Raw genomic sequence first — 15,089 nt, 5'->3', positions numbered from 1 at the left:
CCTGGGGAAGGGTTGATGGGCAGGTCAAGGCTCTTTTTGGGGGAATGGTGGGAGCAGTTCTGTGCTGTTTTGGTGCTGCTGCACATTTGTGGGGCACCCTTTGGCATGAGCCCTGTGATGAGGGAAGTGGTATAGGGAGAGCTGACATCAGTGTGACTGTTCTGCTCTGTGCAGGATCTGTGCCTTCTGCACTTTGTTCTGAAGATGGAAAACTCTCCACACAGGAGCTTGCAGATCTGTCCCTTCCCCCGGCTGATGGCAAAGAGCTGGGGGAAAACTGATGATGCCAGAAGAAGAAAGGCTGAAATTTGGAGTGCTGGGGGGCTGTAACAGTGCCTCTGCTGGGGTGCAGTGTCCCTAGGACCCTGTGCCCGTGGTCCTGCCAGGTCCTGCTGCCAGGGCTGGGAGGATGCTGGTACTGGATTCTACAGCAGAAATCGGTTGGGAACTGCCCTGGCTCTAGGTGCTCTTTGCCCCCTTGTTGGAGGAAGGGGAAGCATAGGTTTAGCAGGGGTGTGCTGGCCCAGGGGTGTCTCTGTGAGTCCCTGTTGGCAGGGCAGCCAGGGGGCACCTGTTGTGGAACACCTTCCTCCACACTGGTTGCTGGTATGACCCTGTGCTCAGGTCAGGAATCTTGTGCCAGTGGGAGGGTGGCCCTGTTCCAGTGCTGTGTGGCCTTTGCACAGGACACTGATGATGATGTGCCCTCTTGGCCCAGCACACGTGTGTCTGGCTGACACTACAGGAATTGGGAGAACTGTGGTGAGGAGTGTGGAGACTGTGGAGACTGTTCCTGGGTCCTGAGTTCAGGAGAGTTGTTGACAAACCCCAGGAGGGACTTCTTGCTCCTTCAGCCTCCCCCAGGCTGCCATGCCTGGGCTGGGTGGGGATGTGCCCATGCTGGAGGCAGGGGCTAGTGAGACAGATGGACACAACTAGAAGTGACCAGAGGCAGAAGTGAGGGTGGCCTAGCCTTGGCAGGATGGGAGTTGGCAGCCCCTGGACCTGGCCTTATCTGTCCCCATGGGGCAGGTGACCTTGAGGAAGCCACTCAGGCCCACATCTGGGTGGTGACCATCAATGGGTGTCCATGGTCAGGTCTCCACTGGAGCTGGGCAGCTTGGCACAGCCTCATGGATTTTGGGGCCTATTTTGCCCCAGAGCTCTCAAGCTCATCTTTCCCAGTGACCATGGCTTTACCTGCCTTTACTTTCTGGCTGTGGGCAAAAGTGAGCATTTAATGAGTGATTAACGTCTGGAGCCATGAAAATTCAAAGGTATTTCTGCAGCCTTAAAATGCTATTGGAAAAGTTGGATCCTGCAGGAGCTGAGAGCCCCATCCCTCAGGGTTCCTGCAGGCCAGCACCTATTGCCAGTTCCTGCTGGCACTGTGGGTAGCATTGAGATGGGCAGAGAGGGTGGCATGAAGTAGGCAGCAGCTCCTTCCTCCTCCTCCAGGACAGACCCTGCCCTGTCTTCTGGGGGATACATGCGGGGATTTTGGATGCTGTGTGTGATGCTGCTTCACCTTTGTTGGAACAAATAAACCCCCTTGCAGGTGCCAGGCTATGGGAGAGAAGGGCTGGCATGGCAGGTTTGGGGTGCAGGGGTGTCGCTCAAGTTGTCAGCTTGAGAGTCTTAGTATGGGTGTGCCCAGCCCCTGACTGCTCCTCTCACACATCATACTGGCTGGAGGCTGTGGCTGTGGGCGTCAGGCATTGCTGGAGGCAGGCAGGAGCTGAGCAGACTTTGGGTAACAGCGATGGACAGGATGAGCTGCATCTGCCTAGCCTGGCTGTCCCCATGAAGACTGCCCCCTGGGCTACTGGGACATGAGTGCTGCCACATCCTGGGGACACCAGTGGAGTTGCACAGTTGTCCATGATGTAACACCCATGTCTATGCTGACCCTGGCTCCAGCACATGTCCCAGCTGTCCCAGTGCTTGCTTGCTGGAGGGTGGGCATGGTGGCACTGTTGTGCTGGGCTGGGCTGTTTGCTCTGTTTGTACCACTGTCCTGTAGTGCTTGTCTGGCCTTTTGACCTGGCTGTGTGGGAGCCATGCGTCGCAGCAGGCACTGCTGCCTCCTGCTCGGCCTCCTCGCAGCCTCCTGCTCCCATCTGACAGTGTGGCAGAGGATGGGCACAGGTGTTGAATCACTGTCCAAATGCTCCAGAAAAGATATGTCCCCCTGCCAGGGGCCAGCATCCAGCTGTGGCACCCACCCGGCTCTGCCTCCCTGCTGGGGTAATTGGGCAGGACCCTACCTGTCCAGGTAGCCAAGGGCAGGGCCGAACATGGGACAAGTTACCCCACTGTCTGTAGGGTGGCAGATAGATACCCAGCACTTGTGCAAACCTGGACATCACCTATGACCTCATCCTGCTCACATCCAACCAGGCTGAAATGAACATGTGGCAGGGGATGTGGAAGGAGAGAATGCTACCATCCGGGAGCTGTCTCTGGCCCCCAAAGCCACTGTCACCTGGTACAATGGCTCCTGGGACCAGTGTCCCACCCTCAGTCCTGCACCTGTGCCCTCGTCAAGAGAGGAGAGAGGCAGGGGATGGGTGACAGGGCAGGGCAGACCGACTAGCTGGTACAATCATGGCCAGCTGCTGGCAGGGACCGGCCCCTCTTTTCTCCTTTCCTTGGCCCTCTTCTACCTACCAGGGGACATTTCCTTCTCAGCTTCTTGCATCCTGGCTTTTCCTCCTTGCTTCCTCACACAATCCCAAAATGTCCCCCAGTGTCTTGCATCTGTGGGCAGGGACTCCACCATCCCCAGGGTGTGCTGGTGTCCCCACTGTGTGCCTCTCTGGAAGTCTGAGGCTCTGTTGGGCCCTGCTGCATGCCAGTGCCCCGCTGTGGGTGTGGAGCAGCCCTGGCCTCCTCACCTCTGGGAAGTGGCCATGGGGGCAGCCCTGGGGGGCAGGGTCAGTCCTAGAGGTGCAACCTGGTAAATAGCCACCTGCTACTGTGTCTGCCCATCACCATATCACTCTGGGTGCCAAAGGTGTGGGACAACCTACTGTGACACTGGGGTATGTGGCAGTGCAGAATGGGCTGGGGACATGGGACATCTCTGGGGATGGAGATGAGCAAAAGTCAATAACCCCTGTCAAAAAAACCCAAACAACAAGCAGGTTCCAACAAGCTGTTGCCACCAAGAACGGTCCCCACACGAGCCTGGTACAGGCCAGCGTGGGTGTGTGCGGATGGTCCCCCTGGTGCCTGGGCACAGAGGACCCGTTGTGTGCCTGGTAAACAGGCAGGGGGTGGGGCAGGGGCCATGGGACAGCAGTGTGTGTCAGGGTGTCCCCTGTTATCCTGCCTTGTGCAGGAACAGTGAACTGTCCCTGGGACTGGTGTTACAGAAAGATGAGGATTCTCAGGTACTGCTCCTGGGGGCATTTTCTGTCTCCTCCAGCCCTTCTTCCTCTCCAAAACCAGGAACTTTGGCATGGTGAGTGCAGCATGGGCAGCACCCATGGGTGCAGTTGTGCTCATCTTACAGAGGTAGCACTGTGGCCATTTGCTGGCAGGGATCTGGGTGCAGGGCTCCCCCTGCTCACTGCCATTTGGGGCTGCTCTGACTTTCTTCTCAGGCTGCCCCCTGAGTGGGGCAGCATGGAGGTGATGTTGGAGACAGGAGGGCCTGATCCTGTTGGGAGCTGCGTCCTTCATGTTAAAGTCCATTCTTGCCACCCCATGGTCTTGCCCATTGGTACTGGTCATTGGTGGGAGGCTGGTGTGGGTGGTGTAGCAAGCACCTTCCCAGCAGTGGATCTGGGCCCTGCCCTGCCCATGGGGTGGCAGCAGGTATCAGGAGATGCCTTGGGTCTGATTTAGCCCTGGAGTGAGCTGTAGTTGGCTCACCTCACCCTGTGCCTCAGTTTCCAAACCTGCAGTGGTTCCCTGCCACCGGGCTGTGACGTGTCCAGGCACTCTGGTGCAAAGTGGCAGCAGCTGTGCTGGCGGTGTGCCGGGTGCTTGCTCCTGCCAGTGGCTGGAGATGCTGATGCTTATCCCCAGGGCCTCTGGGCACAGAGCCTTGACTGGACTTCTGAGCCACTGTGGCCAGGGATTCTTGGGGATTTGCTGTTGTTTGCTGTATGCTGCCAGTGGAAATTCCTTGCAGCCAGAGCCTTTTGGGAGAGCACAGAAGGGGTGTGGGGATGGTCCAGTTGCACCTGGAGCTGGTGCCAGGGCCTGGCTGAAGAGCTACCCTCTGCCATTAGACTCAGCTGTTGAACCTTGTGAGAGCCAACAGTGGCACAGTGATAAGGGGACATCATGCTGCTCCAGGCTGTGAGGGCACTATCCTTCAGGACTTGAGGTCTGGGCAACCCCAGCTATGGTGGACCATCAAGACTGAGCTCAAGCTCCAGCATCCTGTTTGCATTGCTGGAGGAGGGAACTATCCCTTCTGTGTACTCTGCCCTGAACTGCAGTGCTCTGAACAGGGTGCAGGCAGGAGGTTGTGGGAAGCCCAGGAACCTGATTGCTGCTGGCTGAGCTGTGACAGAGCCACCAGCCATCTGCAATACGTGGACACAGTGCTGCACTGCACCAGTGCCTGGGGCCTCTGTACTGCCCACACTTCTCCCTGGTGGCTGGGTTCTGTCCCTAAGCGTCCTGTTCCCTCTGCTCTGTGTCATCCCCAGTGGGTGCTGGCCTTCGAGATCTTCATCCCCCTGGTGCTTTTCTTCATTCTCCTGGGGCTGCGGCAGAAGAAGCCAACCATCCCTGTGAAGGAAGGTGAGTCCCAGCAAGGCAGTGCTTGGAGCACTCCTACACTTGGGGGCACCCTGAGGCCTTGGGGAGGTGCTTCAGCCTGGGGACAGGGGGGACCTGCAGAGGCCTTTTGAGGGACATTGCACTTGGCAGGGGCTACAGTCAAGGACTGGTGGGGTGTATGTGGTGGGTGGAAGTAGCAGAGTCTGTCCCAGCCTAGGGAGGCTCCCCTGAGGGTTGCAGGACCAACCAGCCTGGGCCTGTCATCAGCATGGACATTTTGCATGGGGAAGGGCAAGCTGGATGGTGCTGGAACAGCCACAGTCCCCCTGAGTTGTTGAGGGTCAGCTGGGGTGGCTCTGGGAAGGGCTCCCCAGTTGTGGGGGAAAGTGACCTAAAGGAAGGCCTTTGCCTGACCTTGGGGCACTCAGAGGCCTGGCAGGATGATAAATTGATGGGACTGGAGCTGAGGGCTCTGGGAGAATTCCAGGTGGAACTCTGATGCCTGCAGGCTGTGCTGCTGGGAGGAGGCAGCGGAGTGAAGCTGCCAGCTCACAAGGGCCTGTGGATGCCCATTTTGATGGGTGCCCTGGCACAGCAGGGCCAGGGGAGATGCTGGGCACTGATGACCCCCGTGTAACAATGGTTTGAGCCTGTTTTTCAGTGTGTCCCGGCGAGGGAGAGCCCAGCTGCCAGCACGGTCTGGCTGCAGCAGGCACTGCCTGGGTTCCTGCCTTGGTGCTGACATGCGCTGTGTGTTGTGTGGTTTTTGGTTTGTTTTTTTTTTGTTCTCTTTTGCTCATGTTTTCTTTTTCTTTCCCACCATCTCCCCTGCCCGCCTGCCCTTCATGCCTCAACTGCATGCGCCAGTCTGTAAGTTGGTGTGACGGGTGGGCTCCTCCCCCCATTCCCTTGCCAGTGCTGGCCTCATAGTCTGGGGAGGAAGAGCCTGGTTTAGATCAACTCACTCTGGCCTAATCCATGCCTCTGTAAACCCCTTGCTGTCCTCCACAGCTGGTGAAGATGAGCTTGGGTGGCACAGTATGGCCCTTGCCTGCTCATCCCTGGGGACTGACCAGCCATGGTGGTGTACCCCCTGGTTGATGGTGCTGGGTTCCCCAGGTGCTGGGGCCACTGGTGGCCATGGCCCCAGCCTCTTGGGCTGCATAGGGCTCTCCAGGCCAGGTGGAGGCTTGTCTTATCCCTTCTTCTTGCCTGCCTCCTGGAGCAAAGTCTGCTGGGTCCTGTCACCCATGTGGTGGCTTGTGGTCACCCAGCCTTGCCCAGTTGCCAAGGGGTTGGGGCTGGCTCCCACCCTGGCACCACCACCAGGTCCCTGTCTTGGCCCCTTATGGCTGGGACAAGCTGGGATGTGGCACTAGAGCCTCAAGGCCAGCAAGATGCCATGCACTGACTTAGTCACCAAACAGTGGCACAGCCACCAGTGTGGGTTCCAGCACCCCAACAGGCTGCTGGCCTATGCCATGTTGCACCTGTCCCTTGTTCCTGCCAGAAGCCTATCTTCACCAGTCACCACTGATTGTGGCCTTGCTAACAGCACTGACCTATCTCTAACCACAGTCATTGGCAGGGTGGTGAGAACAGGGTCCCTGCCTGGCACTGCCTAGTGACAACCTGTGGTCACCATCAGGCTGGGGCATTCTGGGCTTTGCCCTGCCCTGGGGAAGGACACGGGAGGGTCCCAGCAGGGATGATGACTCAGTGCCAGTGGAGGGGGGAAGGTTTGCCAGCCCTTTGCTGCTTCTTGTTTCTTTCATCTTCCCACTCTGTGTCTCCATTTCCACCCACCTCCAGCCACTGCACACTGGGGCAGCTGGGTTTGGGGGGAAGCTGGAGGCTCCGGGAGCTGCAGGTGACGAATCTATTTTCCGTGTTGTATTTTTCCTCCCTTTCTTCTGGAGATCCACCACTGCCTCTGAGGCTACTAACAGGAGGGGCCAGGAGCCTGGAGGAGGTTGGTGGCCATCTTGGGGGCAAGTGGCAGAAATTCGCATTGTTGTGGGGCTCAAGGGAGCCATCACCCAGAGAAGAGTGGGTGGGGGCAAGAGGGCTGGAGCTGGGGTGCTGGAGTTGTTTGCAGCCACACAGAGTCACCAGCCAGGACAGCCCTGGTGGGAAAGCTGCTGACTTCTGACCATGGCCACCAGCCTCCCATGTGCTCACAGACCCCAGTGCGTGCTTTTCTGAACTGAGTGTCTGTTTCTCTGGTGGCCCCTTCCCCCTCCCTTCCTCTTTGCCTCTCCACCCCACTGCCCGCACTTTCCTTGGCCTCTTCTGCACTCTTACTGGCTCCAGCTTTCTACACGGCGGCCCCACTCACATCAGCTGGGATCCTGCCAGTCATGCAGTCCCTGTGCCCTGACGGTCAGCGTGATGAGTTTGGCTTCCTGCAGTACTCCAACTCCACGTGAGTCCTCATGTCCTCACCATGCACTTCCTCTCTCACCCTTCCTGCTCCCACCCGGAGCCTGCCCCTTTCCACACTGGCACTGCCACTCTGGGGCTGAGGCAGAAGCTGGCATCCCCCAAGTGTTTGGGTGCAGACCACCGTGTCCTTGGTGCAGGGGACACGTCAGTCTGTTCTGCTGTGGGCTCCCAGGTATTCAGTACTGGGAGGAGGATGGAGGTGGGCCTTGGAAGATACCTTGAGGTGCTGGGGCTCTCCTCTGAACCCTGGCACACTGGATTCAGTGTGCAGACAAGGGCAGTGGTGCCCCATTTCAGACAGGACTGCTGTCCCCTGCACCTGAGGGGCTCTTTCCCTCAGAGCTCTGGGGAAGGTTTCCCCATCCCTCTGTCCCTGAAGCCAAGGCGGTGCTGGGCTCTCGCAGGGTGACACAGATTCTGGAGCACCTCAGCGAGGCAGTAGAGCAAAGCAGCCTCTTCGACCCGCAGCACCCAGGACTGGAGGAGGAGCTGGAGTCGCTGCGCCGACACCTGGAGGCCCTCAGCAGCCCTGAGCCCAGCTCCATGGAGACCCACTTCAGCAGCCAAACAGGTGGGCTGTGCTCTGCCTGCCCCTGCTGCCTGTGTCGGCAGGGACAGATAGCGCCAGCTTGCCTGGCACCCAGCAAAGTGGTGGTGTGTGACAGTGCCCTGCCACTGTTCTGCATTGTTGAATCGGGCAGGGCCAGCTCTGGGGTCGTGCCATGTCCCTGATGCTGGTGGGCTGCACTGACCTCCCACTTTGTTCCTTTACAGGGTCCAGCTTCACACTGGCATGGGCAGCGAAAGACCAGGGTGAGCTGCGGCGCTTCCTGATGCAGAATCTGTCCCTCCCCAACAGCACGGCTGAGCTGCTCCTGGGCTCCAGTATTGACCTGCGGGAGGTGGGTGACCTCTGGGCTTTGCAGGGGTTTGTGCTGCCCTGTAAATGGCACCCAGCTGGGATTTGTCCTACCCTTCCACCCTACACCAGGGCTCTGCTGGGCAAGCTGGTACAGCACTGGTGCTCCACTTTTGGCACACCTGGCAGTCCTGCTCTCATCTCGATGCAGGTGTACCGGCAGTTTTTTGATTCCTTTCCTTTGGTACCTGATGAGACCCATGAGCGAGATCTGTGGGATGGATTTGGCCCCAGCAAGAAGATGACACAGCTGGAGGTGAGTAGCGATGCTACATGCAGGGGACATGGTAGGGTAGAGCCTGTCCTCTTGTCCCCTCCATATCCCACCCCAGGTGATTTAGGGGTGTCTGTCCCAGTAGAGGAGTCAAGACAGAACATTGTCAGGGGTCAGAGTAGCAGCAGGGATGTCTGGGGTCCATGCTGGTGCTGCCACCAGTTCCCTCAGTGTTATGAGACGCACTGGTGCCTATGCCTGGGTTTACCATTGCAGTGGGGGTTGGCGCTGCAGGAGAGATTGTTTCCCCCTTGCATCTGGCATGCAGGGGACTCCTGCTCCCTGCATCTGCACATCCCTTTTCTTCCGCTCCCCGTGGAGACCACGGATGCCGTGGGGCTGTTCGTGTATGTTTGGGGACACATGTGGAGGGGGACCTGGGGGGAGCCCCCATCCCACCAGCCATCTCCATTCTTCATCTTGTAGAAGAACTTCCCCAGTGGCTGGAGGAGCCTGCAGGAAGGGCTGGTTCACAGGGTGCTGCAGGACCCAGTGGCAGCCCCACACCAGCCAGCACTGCTCCGCATGCTCTCCCGGGCTCTGGGCCTCACCAGCACTGCTGTGGCACCTGCCATGTCTGATAGCCCCCAAGCCTTCATCACCGAGATGGAGGTGAGCACCTAATGGGGTAACCTGGGTTGCTCTGCCAGAGCAGGCACTGCAGCACTGTCCCTACAACTTCCTGCCCTGTAGAACGTCCTCTTCACTGGGCCAGTGCTGGAGCAGCTGACATGTGAGCAGCACCCAGGGGAACTGCACCGCCTCCTGCATGTGTCTCCCAGGCAGCAGCCGCTGCTGGTGGCATACCGGGCACTGGCCTGCAATGGCAGCCGAGTCACCCGCAAGGAGCGCTTTGCCCAGCTGGCCTCTAAGCTCCAGGAGCAGCTGGACACCCCCAAGATCGTCAGCAGGGTGAGAGCTGGGCGGCTGGGGTAGGCTGGTGGCAGGGATGAGACTTGGCCAGGGTTTTCTATTCAGCTGGTGTTGTGTTGGGATGGGGAACAATTACATGGCCTGGCTTCTCCTGGTCACCCCCTTCTCTGACACTTCCCCCCCCACCTCCCCCCAACTCCTCCATGGTAAGACCCCAGATGGTTTCCCCTCTGGTTTCCCCTCTAGCATTTGCTTGGACACTGCCTATTGGATGGGACTGGGTGTCCCCAATATCTTCCTAGGTGTCTCTGCCAGCTTCTCTCCTCAGGACCAGCAAAGCCCTTTGTGACACAATTCAAGCCTGACTTTGAGGTCCCAGTCCATTAATTTGTCCTTTGTAGGAACAGAGGATCATCCTTCCTGTCTTGAGTGATATCTCATGTCCTCACACAAGTCCCTGCCAGCATTTGCCACCATTCTCACTGCCTCACAGCCACAGATGCACAGCAATGAGTCCAGTGCCTTACACAGCTCCAACCTTTTAACTAAGAAAGTGGAGTTGCTACTGTTTGGGGTCCCCTTTGGTCCCTTCCTAATGGCAAGCAGGACCCTGTTGTCCCAGCAATGAGTAACTCCTTGTCCACTCATACTCACAGCTGAAGCTGGAGGAAGTGAACAGCACAGCCACGCAGCACCGCCTCCGGGCCCTCCTTGAGGACCTGGTGGAGATGGAGAAGGTTCTCCGAGATATGGACATCCTCTCAGCACTGGCTAAGCTGCTGCCCAGGGGAGCTTGTGTCAGCAAGGCCCCACCACCCACGGCCAACAGCACCAGCTGGGCCAGCGCCAATGTCACAACTGGCAATGCCACAGCAGAGGAGGAAGAGAGCACCAGGGAGGGCCCATCCAGTATCGACAACCCCCAGGGGCAGTTTTCAGCATTTGTGCAGCTCTGGGCGGGGCTGCAGCCCATCCTCTGTGGCAACAACCGGTAGGAGTGCTGGGCGATGGCTCCGGGTTCTACCTGCGCAGGCCAGGGGTGTCACCCCTTCCTGAGCAGGCAGGATGGGTGCTGTACCACAGTCTTGTGCTGCAGCCAAGGATGCTCCCTGTGTTGACCAGCAGCATGCAGGCATTGGAGTCCGCTTGAAGGCCTTTTGTGGGCAGGGGTGGGGGGTGCCTGCAGCAATGGGTGCTGAGCCTGAAGCAGAGTGGAAAGCCTGAGCTCCCTTTGCAGGACCATCGAGCCTGAAGCATTGAAGCAGGGCAACATGAGCTCGCTGGGCTTCACCAGCAAGGAGCAGCGGAACTTGGGCCTCCTTGTGCACCTGATGACCAGCAACCCCAAAATCCTGTATGCACCTGTGGGCACCGAAGTTGACAAGGTCATCCTGAAGGTGAGGATGGATAGGCTGGGATCCCTGTTCTTCTCCCACCATCCTGCTCTGCAGATGGGCTGTGCAGCAGGGAAGAGGTTGACTGCCAGACAGGCAGCTCCCACAGGCAGTGGGAGGTGGGCGGGTATCTCCATGGCTGCTAGCCATCCCAGAGAGCAGAAAGCCCTTGCCTCTGCCCACTGTATGACTTTCTGCCTGGCCCCCAGGCCAATGAGACCTTTGCCTTTGTGGGCAACGTCACCCACTACGCCAAGGCATGGCTGAACATCTCCCCTGAGATCCGAGCCTACCTGGAGGAAGGCAGGCTGCAGAGGCGCATCTACTGGCTCCAGCAGGTAGGACAGTGTGGTGAGGATGAGCCTGCCTGTGATTTACTGCCCTGGCAATAGAGAAGGGGTTGTCCTCCCCCCAAATACCCTGTAACTTCTTCATGGGTATCATGGGTATCCCCGGTATCGACCTTCTCTTGTTGAGACTAGTCTGCATCCCTGCACAGTGTGCACACTGTCCCCCATCCCCAGGAAGAGCTTTAGGTCCTACCTGTGTCCATGGTGGAAGCAGTGACCTGAGAGGCAGGGCATATCCCAGCTTCTCCCTCCCATGTCTTCCTCTCTGTCTCAGTTGACTGCTGACCTCCACAAGCACCCAGAGATCCTGAATGTCTCCGATAGTGACGTTCTCCACCACTTTCTCAACGGTAGCTTCTCTCTGCCCAATGCCAGCATCCTGCTCCAGCAGCTGGATACCATTGACAATGCGGCCTGCAGCTGGATCCGCTTCATGGCCAAGGTGAGATGGAGCCCTTGGAAACCTGTGGGAAAGTTGAACTACTGACAGCCAGGCTCTGTTGGGCTGAAGAGGGTCAGATCCACTTTTTAAGAGCATGGGACAAGGAGTCCTGGTAGAGGTGGTGGCTCCTGCTGTGTCCGGAGCTTTGGGGTAGATATGTAGGGTGGAGGTGCTCACATACTGTTGACTTCAGGGACTGGGGCTGGCTTTGGGTGGTACATGCTGTACTGTGTGCAGGCTCTGTGTGCTAGACCCATCCGAGGCCTTGGGATCTCACTAGCCTACTGGAACATGTCCAGAGAAGGGCAATGGAGCCAAGGAAGGTTCTGGAGCACAAGTCTGATTAGGAGGGGCTGAGAGCTGGGAGAGCTCAGCCTGGAGAAAAGGAGGCTCAGGAGGGACCTTCTAAGTCTCTACAATTACCTAGAAGGATGTTGCAGCCAAGTAGCGGTTGGTCTTTTCTCCCAGGTGACAAGTGACAGGACAACAGGAAATCTTAAGTTGTAGCAGGGGAGGTTTAGATTGGATTTTAGGGAATATTTCTTCACTGAAAGAATAGTCAGCACTGGAACAGGCTGCCGAGGGCAGTGGTACTACCCCTGTGTTCAAAAATGTGTGAATTTGACACCTGGGGGCACGGTTTAATGCTGGGCTTGATAGTGTTTGGGTTAATGGACTCAATAATCCTAGAGGTCTTTTCCAATTTTAGTGATTCTATGATCCTTCTCCCACTAGGTCAGCGTGGACATCTTCAAAGGCTTCCCAGATGAGGAGAGCATTGTTAACTACACGCTGAACCAGGCCTACCAGGACAATGTCACGGTCTTTGCTAGTATGTCCCTGGGAACCAGCTCTTCTCAGGGGTCCCTGAAACTTTGCCCTTCTGCAGCTGTGCCCTGAAGCCACTGGCTTCAGGATGTGGGTCCCTTGGTGCATGTATTGGGTGGATGAGGGGGCTGAGTGTCTCATGGTGCCTATCCTTTGCCCCATGCTGCAGTCCTGGCTCTCCCACTGACATGGCCTGCTGTCTGTGTGCCTTTGCATCCCATGGGGGTCTCACATCCCTGGCCATGCCACCCATCTCATCCGTGGCAGTCCTCACGGTGCCCTCCCCATCCCTGCTTGTTGCTGTGGGCCAGCTGATGTGGCTGGCTCCTGTGGACTCCCTGCTTCTGCTGCCCACAGGCGTCATCTTCCAGACCAACAGGGATGGCTCATTGCCCCCCCATGTCATGTACAAGATCCGTCAGAATTCCAGCTTCACAGAGAAGACCAACGAGATCCGGCGGGCATACTGGCGGCCTGGCCCCAACACTGGCGGCCGCTTCTACTTCCTCTATGGCTTCGTCTGGATCCAGGGTAAGTGTCAGTGCCCTGCCAGAGCTGCCCACAGTCCTGGCCCCTGTGCACTCAGCCTAGCCTCACCTTCTCTTCTACAGACATGATGGAGCGTGCTCTCATCAACACATTCGTTGGCCATGACGTGGTGGAGCCTGGCAACTATGTACAGATGTTCCCATACCCATGTTATACCCGGGATGAGTGAGTAACACTCACCTGCAGGACCTTCCTCCTTCCACTTTGCAGGCCAGGATATTTTAGCTGGGCAAAGGGAACAAGTTTGGGGGCCTGAAAGAGACTGATGACGCTGGGAGTGATGAGCAACCAGTTAAGTCCAATTCCTTGGACTATTAGGCTCAGGAAGGTAGGGGAAAGTAAAGGAATGGCCCATGGATCTGTTGGTGGTTATGGATTACAGTGGTCTGGAGGCAGTGCCTGTAGAAGTCCCAGACCCACCAACACTTCTGGGCAGGAGGTTGGAGAGGGCCCCATCAGGGGCACCGGGGTAGGTAGGGCCCTGGGCTGAGCCCTTGGCTGCTACCTGCGTGCAAAGGCCTGTCAGCCACGACACTGGATTGTCCTGTGGGCTCACTGGAGAAGTTCTTTTAGGGCACTAAGGAGGTGCTGGGTTTGAGACTGGTTGTCCCTGAGCAGTGGGAGAGCCCCTCCAAAGCCCCATGGTCTCCACAGGGTCTCTGCAGGTCTCTGTGGCAGTGCCACCATCCAGTTCTCCCCTCTCTACCCCATCAGCTTTCTCTTTGTCATCGAGCACATGATGCCCCTATGCATGGTGATCTCCTGGGTCTACTCAGTGGCCATGATGATCCAGCACATTGTGACAGAGAAGGAGCATCGCCTGAAAGAGGTAGGGATGATGGAAGAGATTCCTGGGGAGGAGTGTTCATATCTGAGCCCTGCATTCTGTGCTGGGTCTCTGGTCACCTTCCTTGTATTTCTGGGTTACATGAACTAAGGCAGATGCAGTTCCTAAATCCTTGGGCTCAGCTGGTCCTTCTGAGTGTCCCCTGCTTGAGATGGGCCCTGCCCAGCACTGGAGGGAGCTGAGCTCCTTGGCACCCCGATAGAGGGTGCTGTGTCCTGCCCACTCCCAGCAGCTCCCTTGGTGCTACCCCCTTGCCCTCCCAGCCCAGTGAGAATGGGAGTAGGGGTGCACAGGGCTGGGGACAGCCCTGCTGAGTAGTGTTTGCCGCACAGGTGATGAAGATGATGGGCCTGAACAATGCGGTGCACTGGGTGGCTTGGTTCATCACTGGCTTTGTGCAGCTCTCCATCTCGGTCACGGCACTCACTGCCATTCTCAAGTACGGCAAGGTCCTGATGCACAGCGACGTCCTCATCATATGGCTCTTCCTTGCCATCTATGCTGTGGCCACCATCATGTTCTGGTGAGCTGCCTGGTCTGTGCTGGACAGGAAAGGGGCATGGGCAGTGCCAGGTTCTTGGAGCAAGGGTGCTGGGAGCTATGTGGGCAAGGGCTGGTGGAGGGGCACAAGTCTCTCCAAGCAGCTGATCTGGGGAGCCAATCGCCAGAACCAGATGGTGTGGGGAAAGTCCTGATGGGTTGGGATCCAAGGAGACGCTGTCCTCCCTGCAGCTTTCTGGTATCGGTGCTCTACTCCAAGGCCAAGCTGGCCTCTGCCTGTGGCGGCATCATCTACTTTCTCAGCTATGTGCCCTACATGTATGTGGCCATCCGGGAGGAGGTGGCACATGACAAGATCACAGCCTTTGAGAAGTGCATTGCGGTGAGTTGGCTGCAGCAGCTGGGACCATGCTTAGTCCTAGGATTGCCTCAGGTACCTCATGTCCACTGCAAAGCTACCAAGCTGTCACCAAGCCCAGGGCAAGCCTTTGCCAGTATGAACCAACTCCCTCTGGGGCTTTGGCGGTATCTCCAGAAGGTTTGGTGCCTTTCAGGGCCAGGAGCATTTCTGTGGGGCTGGGTGGGGCAATGCTGGGAAGGAATTCACCCCAACCTGTTCCTCTGGAGCTAGCCTGTGGTTCCTGCTGACCTCCCATTCCCTTCCCTCCACCTCTTCACAGTCCCTCATGTCCACCACGGCCTTTGGCTTGGGCTCCAAGTACTTTGCGCTGTATGAGGTGGCTGGCGTGGGTATCCAGTGGCACACCTTCAGCCAGTCACCCGTGGAAGGAGATGACTTCAACCTCCTGCTTTCCATGATGATGCTCGTCGTGGATGCCATGGTGTATGGGGTGCTCACGTGGTACATCGAGGCCGTGCACCCGGGTATGTGTGGGCAGAGGGGCATGAGGGCACCCCAGACCTTAC

General features: G+C 57.7%; 1 protein-coding gene across 5 annotated transcripts in view; it reads left to right on the top strand.

The window, feature by feature from the left end:
• ABCA2 (ATP binding cassette subfamily A member 2) overlaps positions 1 to 15,089 on the top strand; it is a 32,228-nt gene that overhangs the window by 2,891 nt on the left and 14,248 nt on the right. For 4 of the 5 annotated variants that reach the window (XM_086858184.1, XM_086858182.1, XM_086858183.1 and 1 more), the window contains exons 2-19: positions 4,668 to 4,761; positions 7,054 to 7,165; positions 7,590 to 7,756; positions 7,960 to 8,087; positions 8,256 to 8,360; positions 8,805 to 8,990; positions 9,072 to 9,290; positions 9,908 to 10,242; positions 10,489 to 10,648; positions 10,855 to 10,983; positions 11,270 to 11,437; positions 12,173 to 12,269; positions 12,623 to 12,796; positions 12,877 to 12,979; positions 13,529 to 13,643; positions 13,994 to 14,184; positions 14,394 to 14,544; positions 14,843 to 15,047. In XM_086858184.1, the coding sequence (XP_086714310.1) occupies positions 4,668 to 4,761; positions 7,054 to 7,165; positions 7,590 to 7,756; positions 7,960 to 8,087; positions 8,256 to 8,360; positions 8,805 to 8,990; positions 9,072 to 9,290; positions 9,908 to 10,242; positions 10,489 to 10,648; positions 10,855 to 10,983; positions 11,270 to 11,437; positions 12,173 to 12,269; positions 12,623 to 12,796; positions 12,877 to 12,979; positions 13,529 to 13,643; positions 13,994 to 14,184; positions 14,394 to 14,544; positions 14,843 to 15,047 (2,839 nt within the window). Of the gene's footprint in view, positions 1 to 4,667; positions 4,762 to 6,665; positions 6,713 to 7,053; positions 7,166 to 7,589; positions 7,757 to 7,959; positions 8,088 to 8,255; positions 8,361 to 8,804; positions 8,991 to 9,071; positions 9,291 to 9,907; positions 10,243 to 10,488; positions 10,649 to 10,854; positions 10,984 to 11,269; positions 11,438 to 12,172; positions 12,270 to 12,622; positions 12,797 to 12,876; positions 12,980 to 13,528; positions 13,644 to 13,993; positions 14,185 to 14,393; positions 14,545 to 14,842; positions 15,048 to 15,089 lie in introns of those variants that run through there. The other variant, XM_023937988.2, reaches the window with a different exon arrangement.

Source organism: Cyanistes caeruleus, chromosome 20, assembly GCF_971803275.1.
Source record: "Cyanistes caeruleus chromosome 20, bCyaCae1.hap1.1, whole genome shotgun sequence".
Taxonomy (NCBI): domain Eukaryota; kingdom Metazoa; phylum Chordata; class Aves; order Passeriformes; family Paridae; genus Cyanistes; species Cyanistes caeruleus.
The sequence above is the reverse complement of the archived record's forward strand: the minus strand, read 5'-3'. Positions and strand labels throughout refer to the sequence as shown.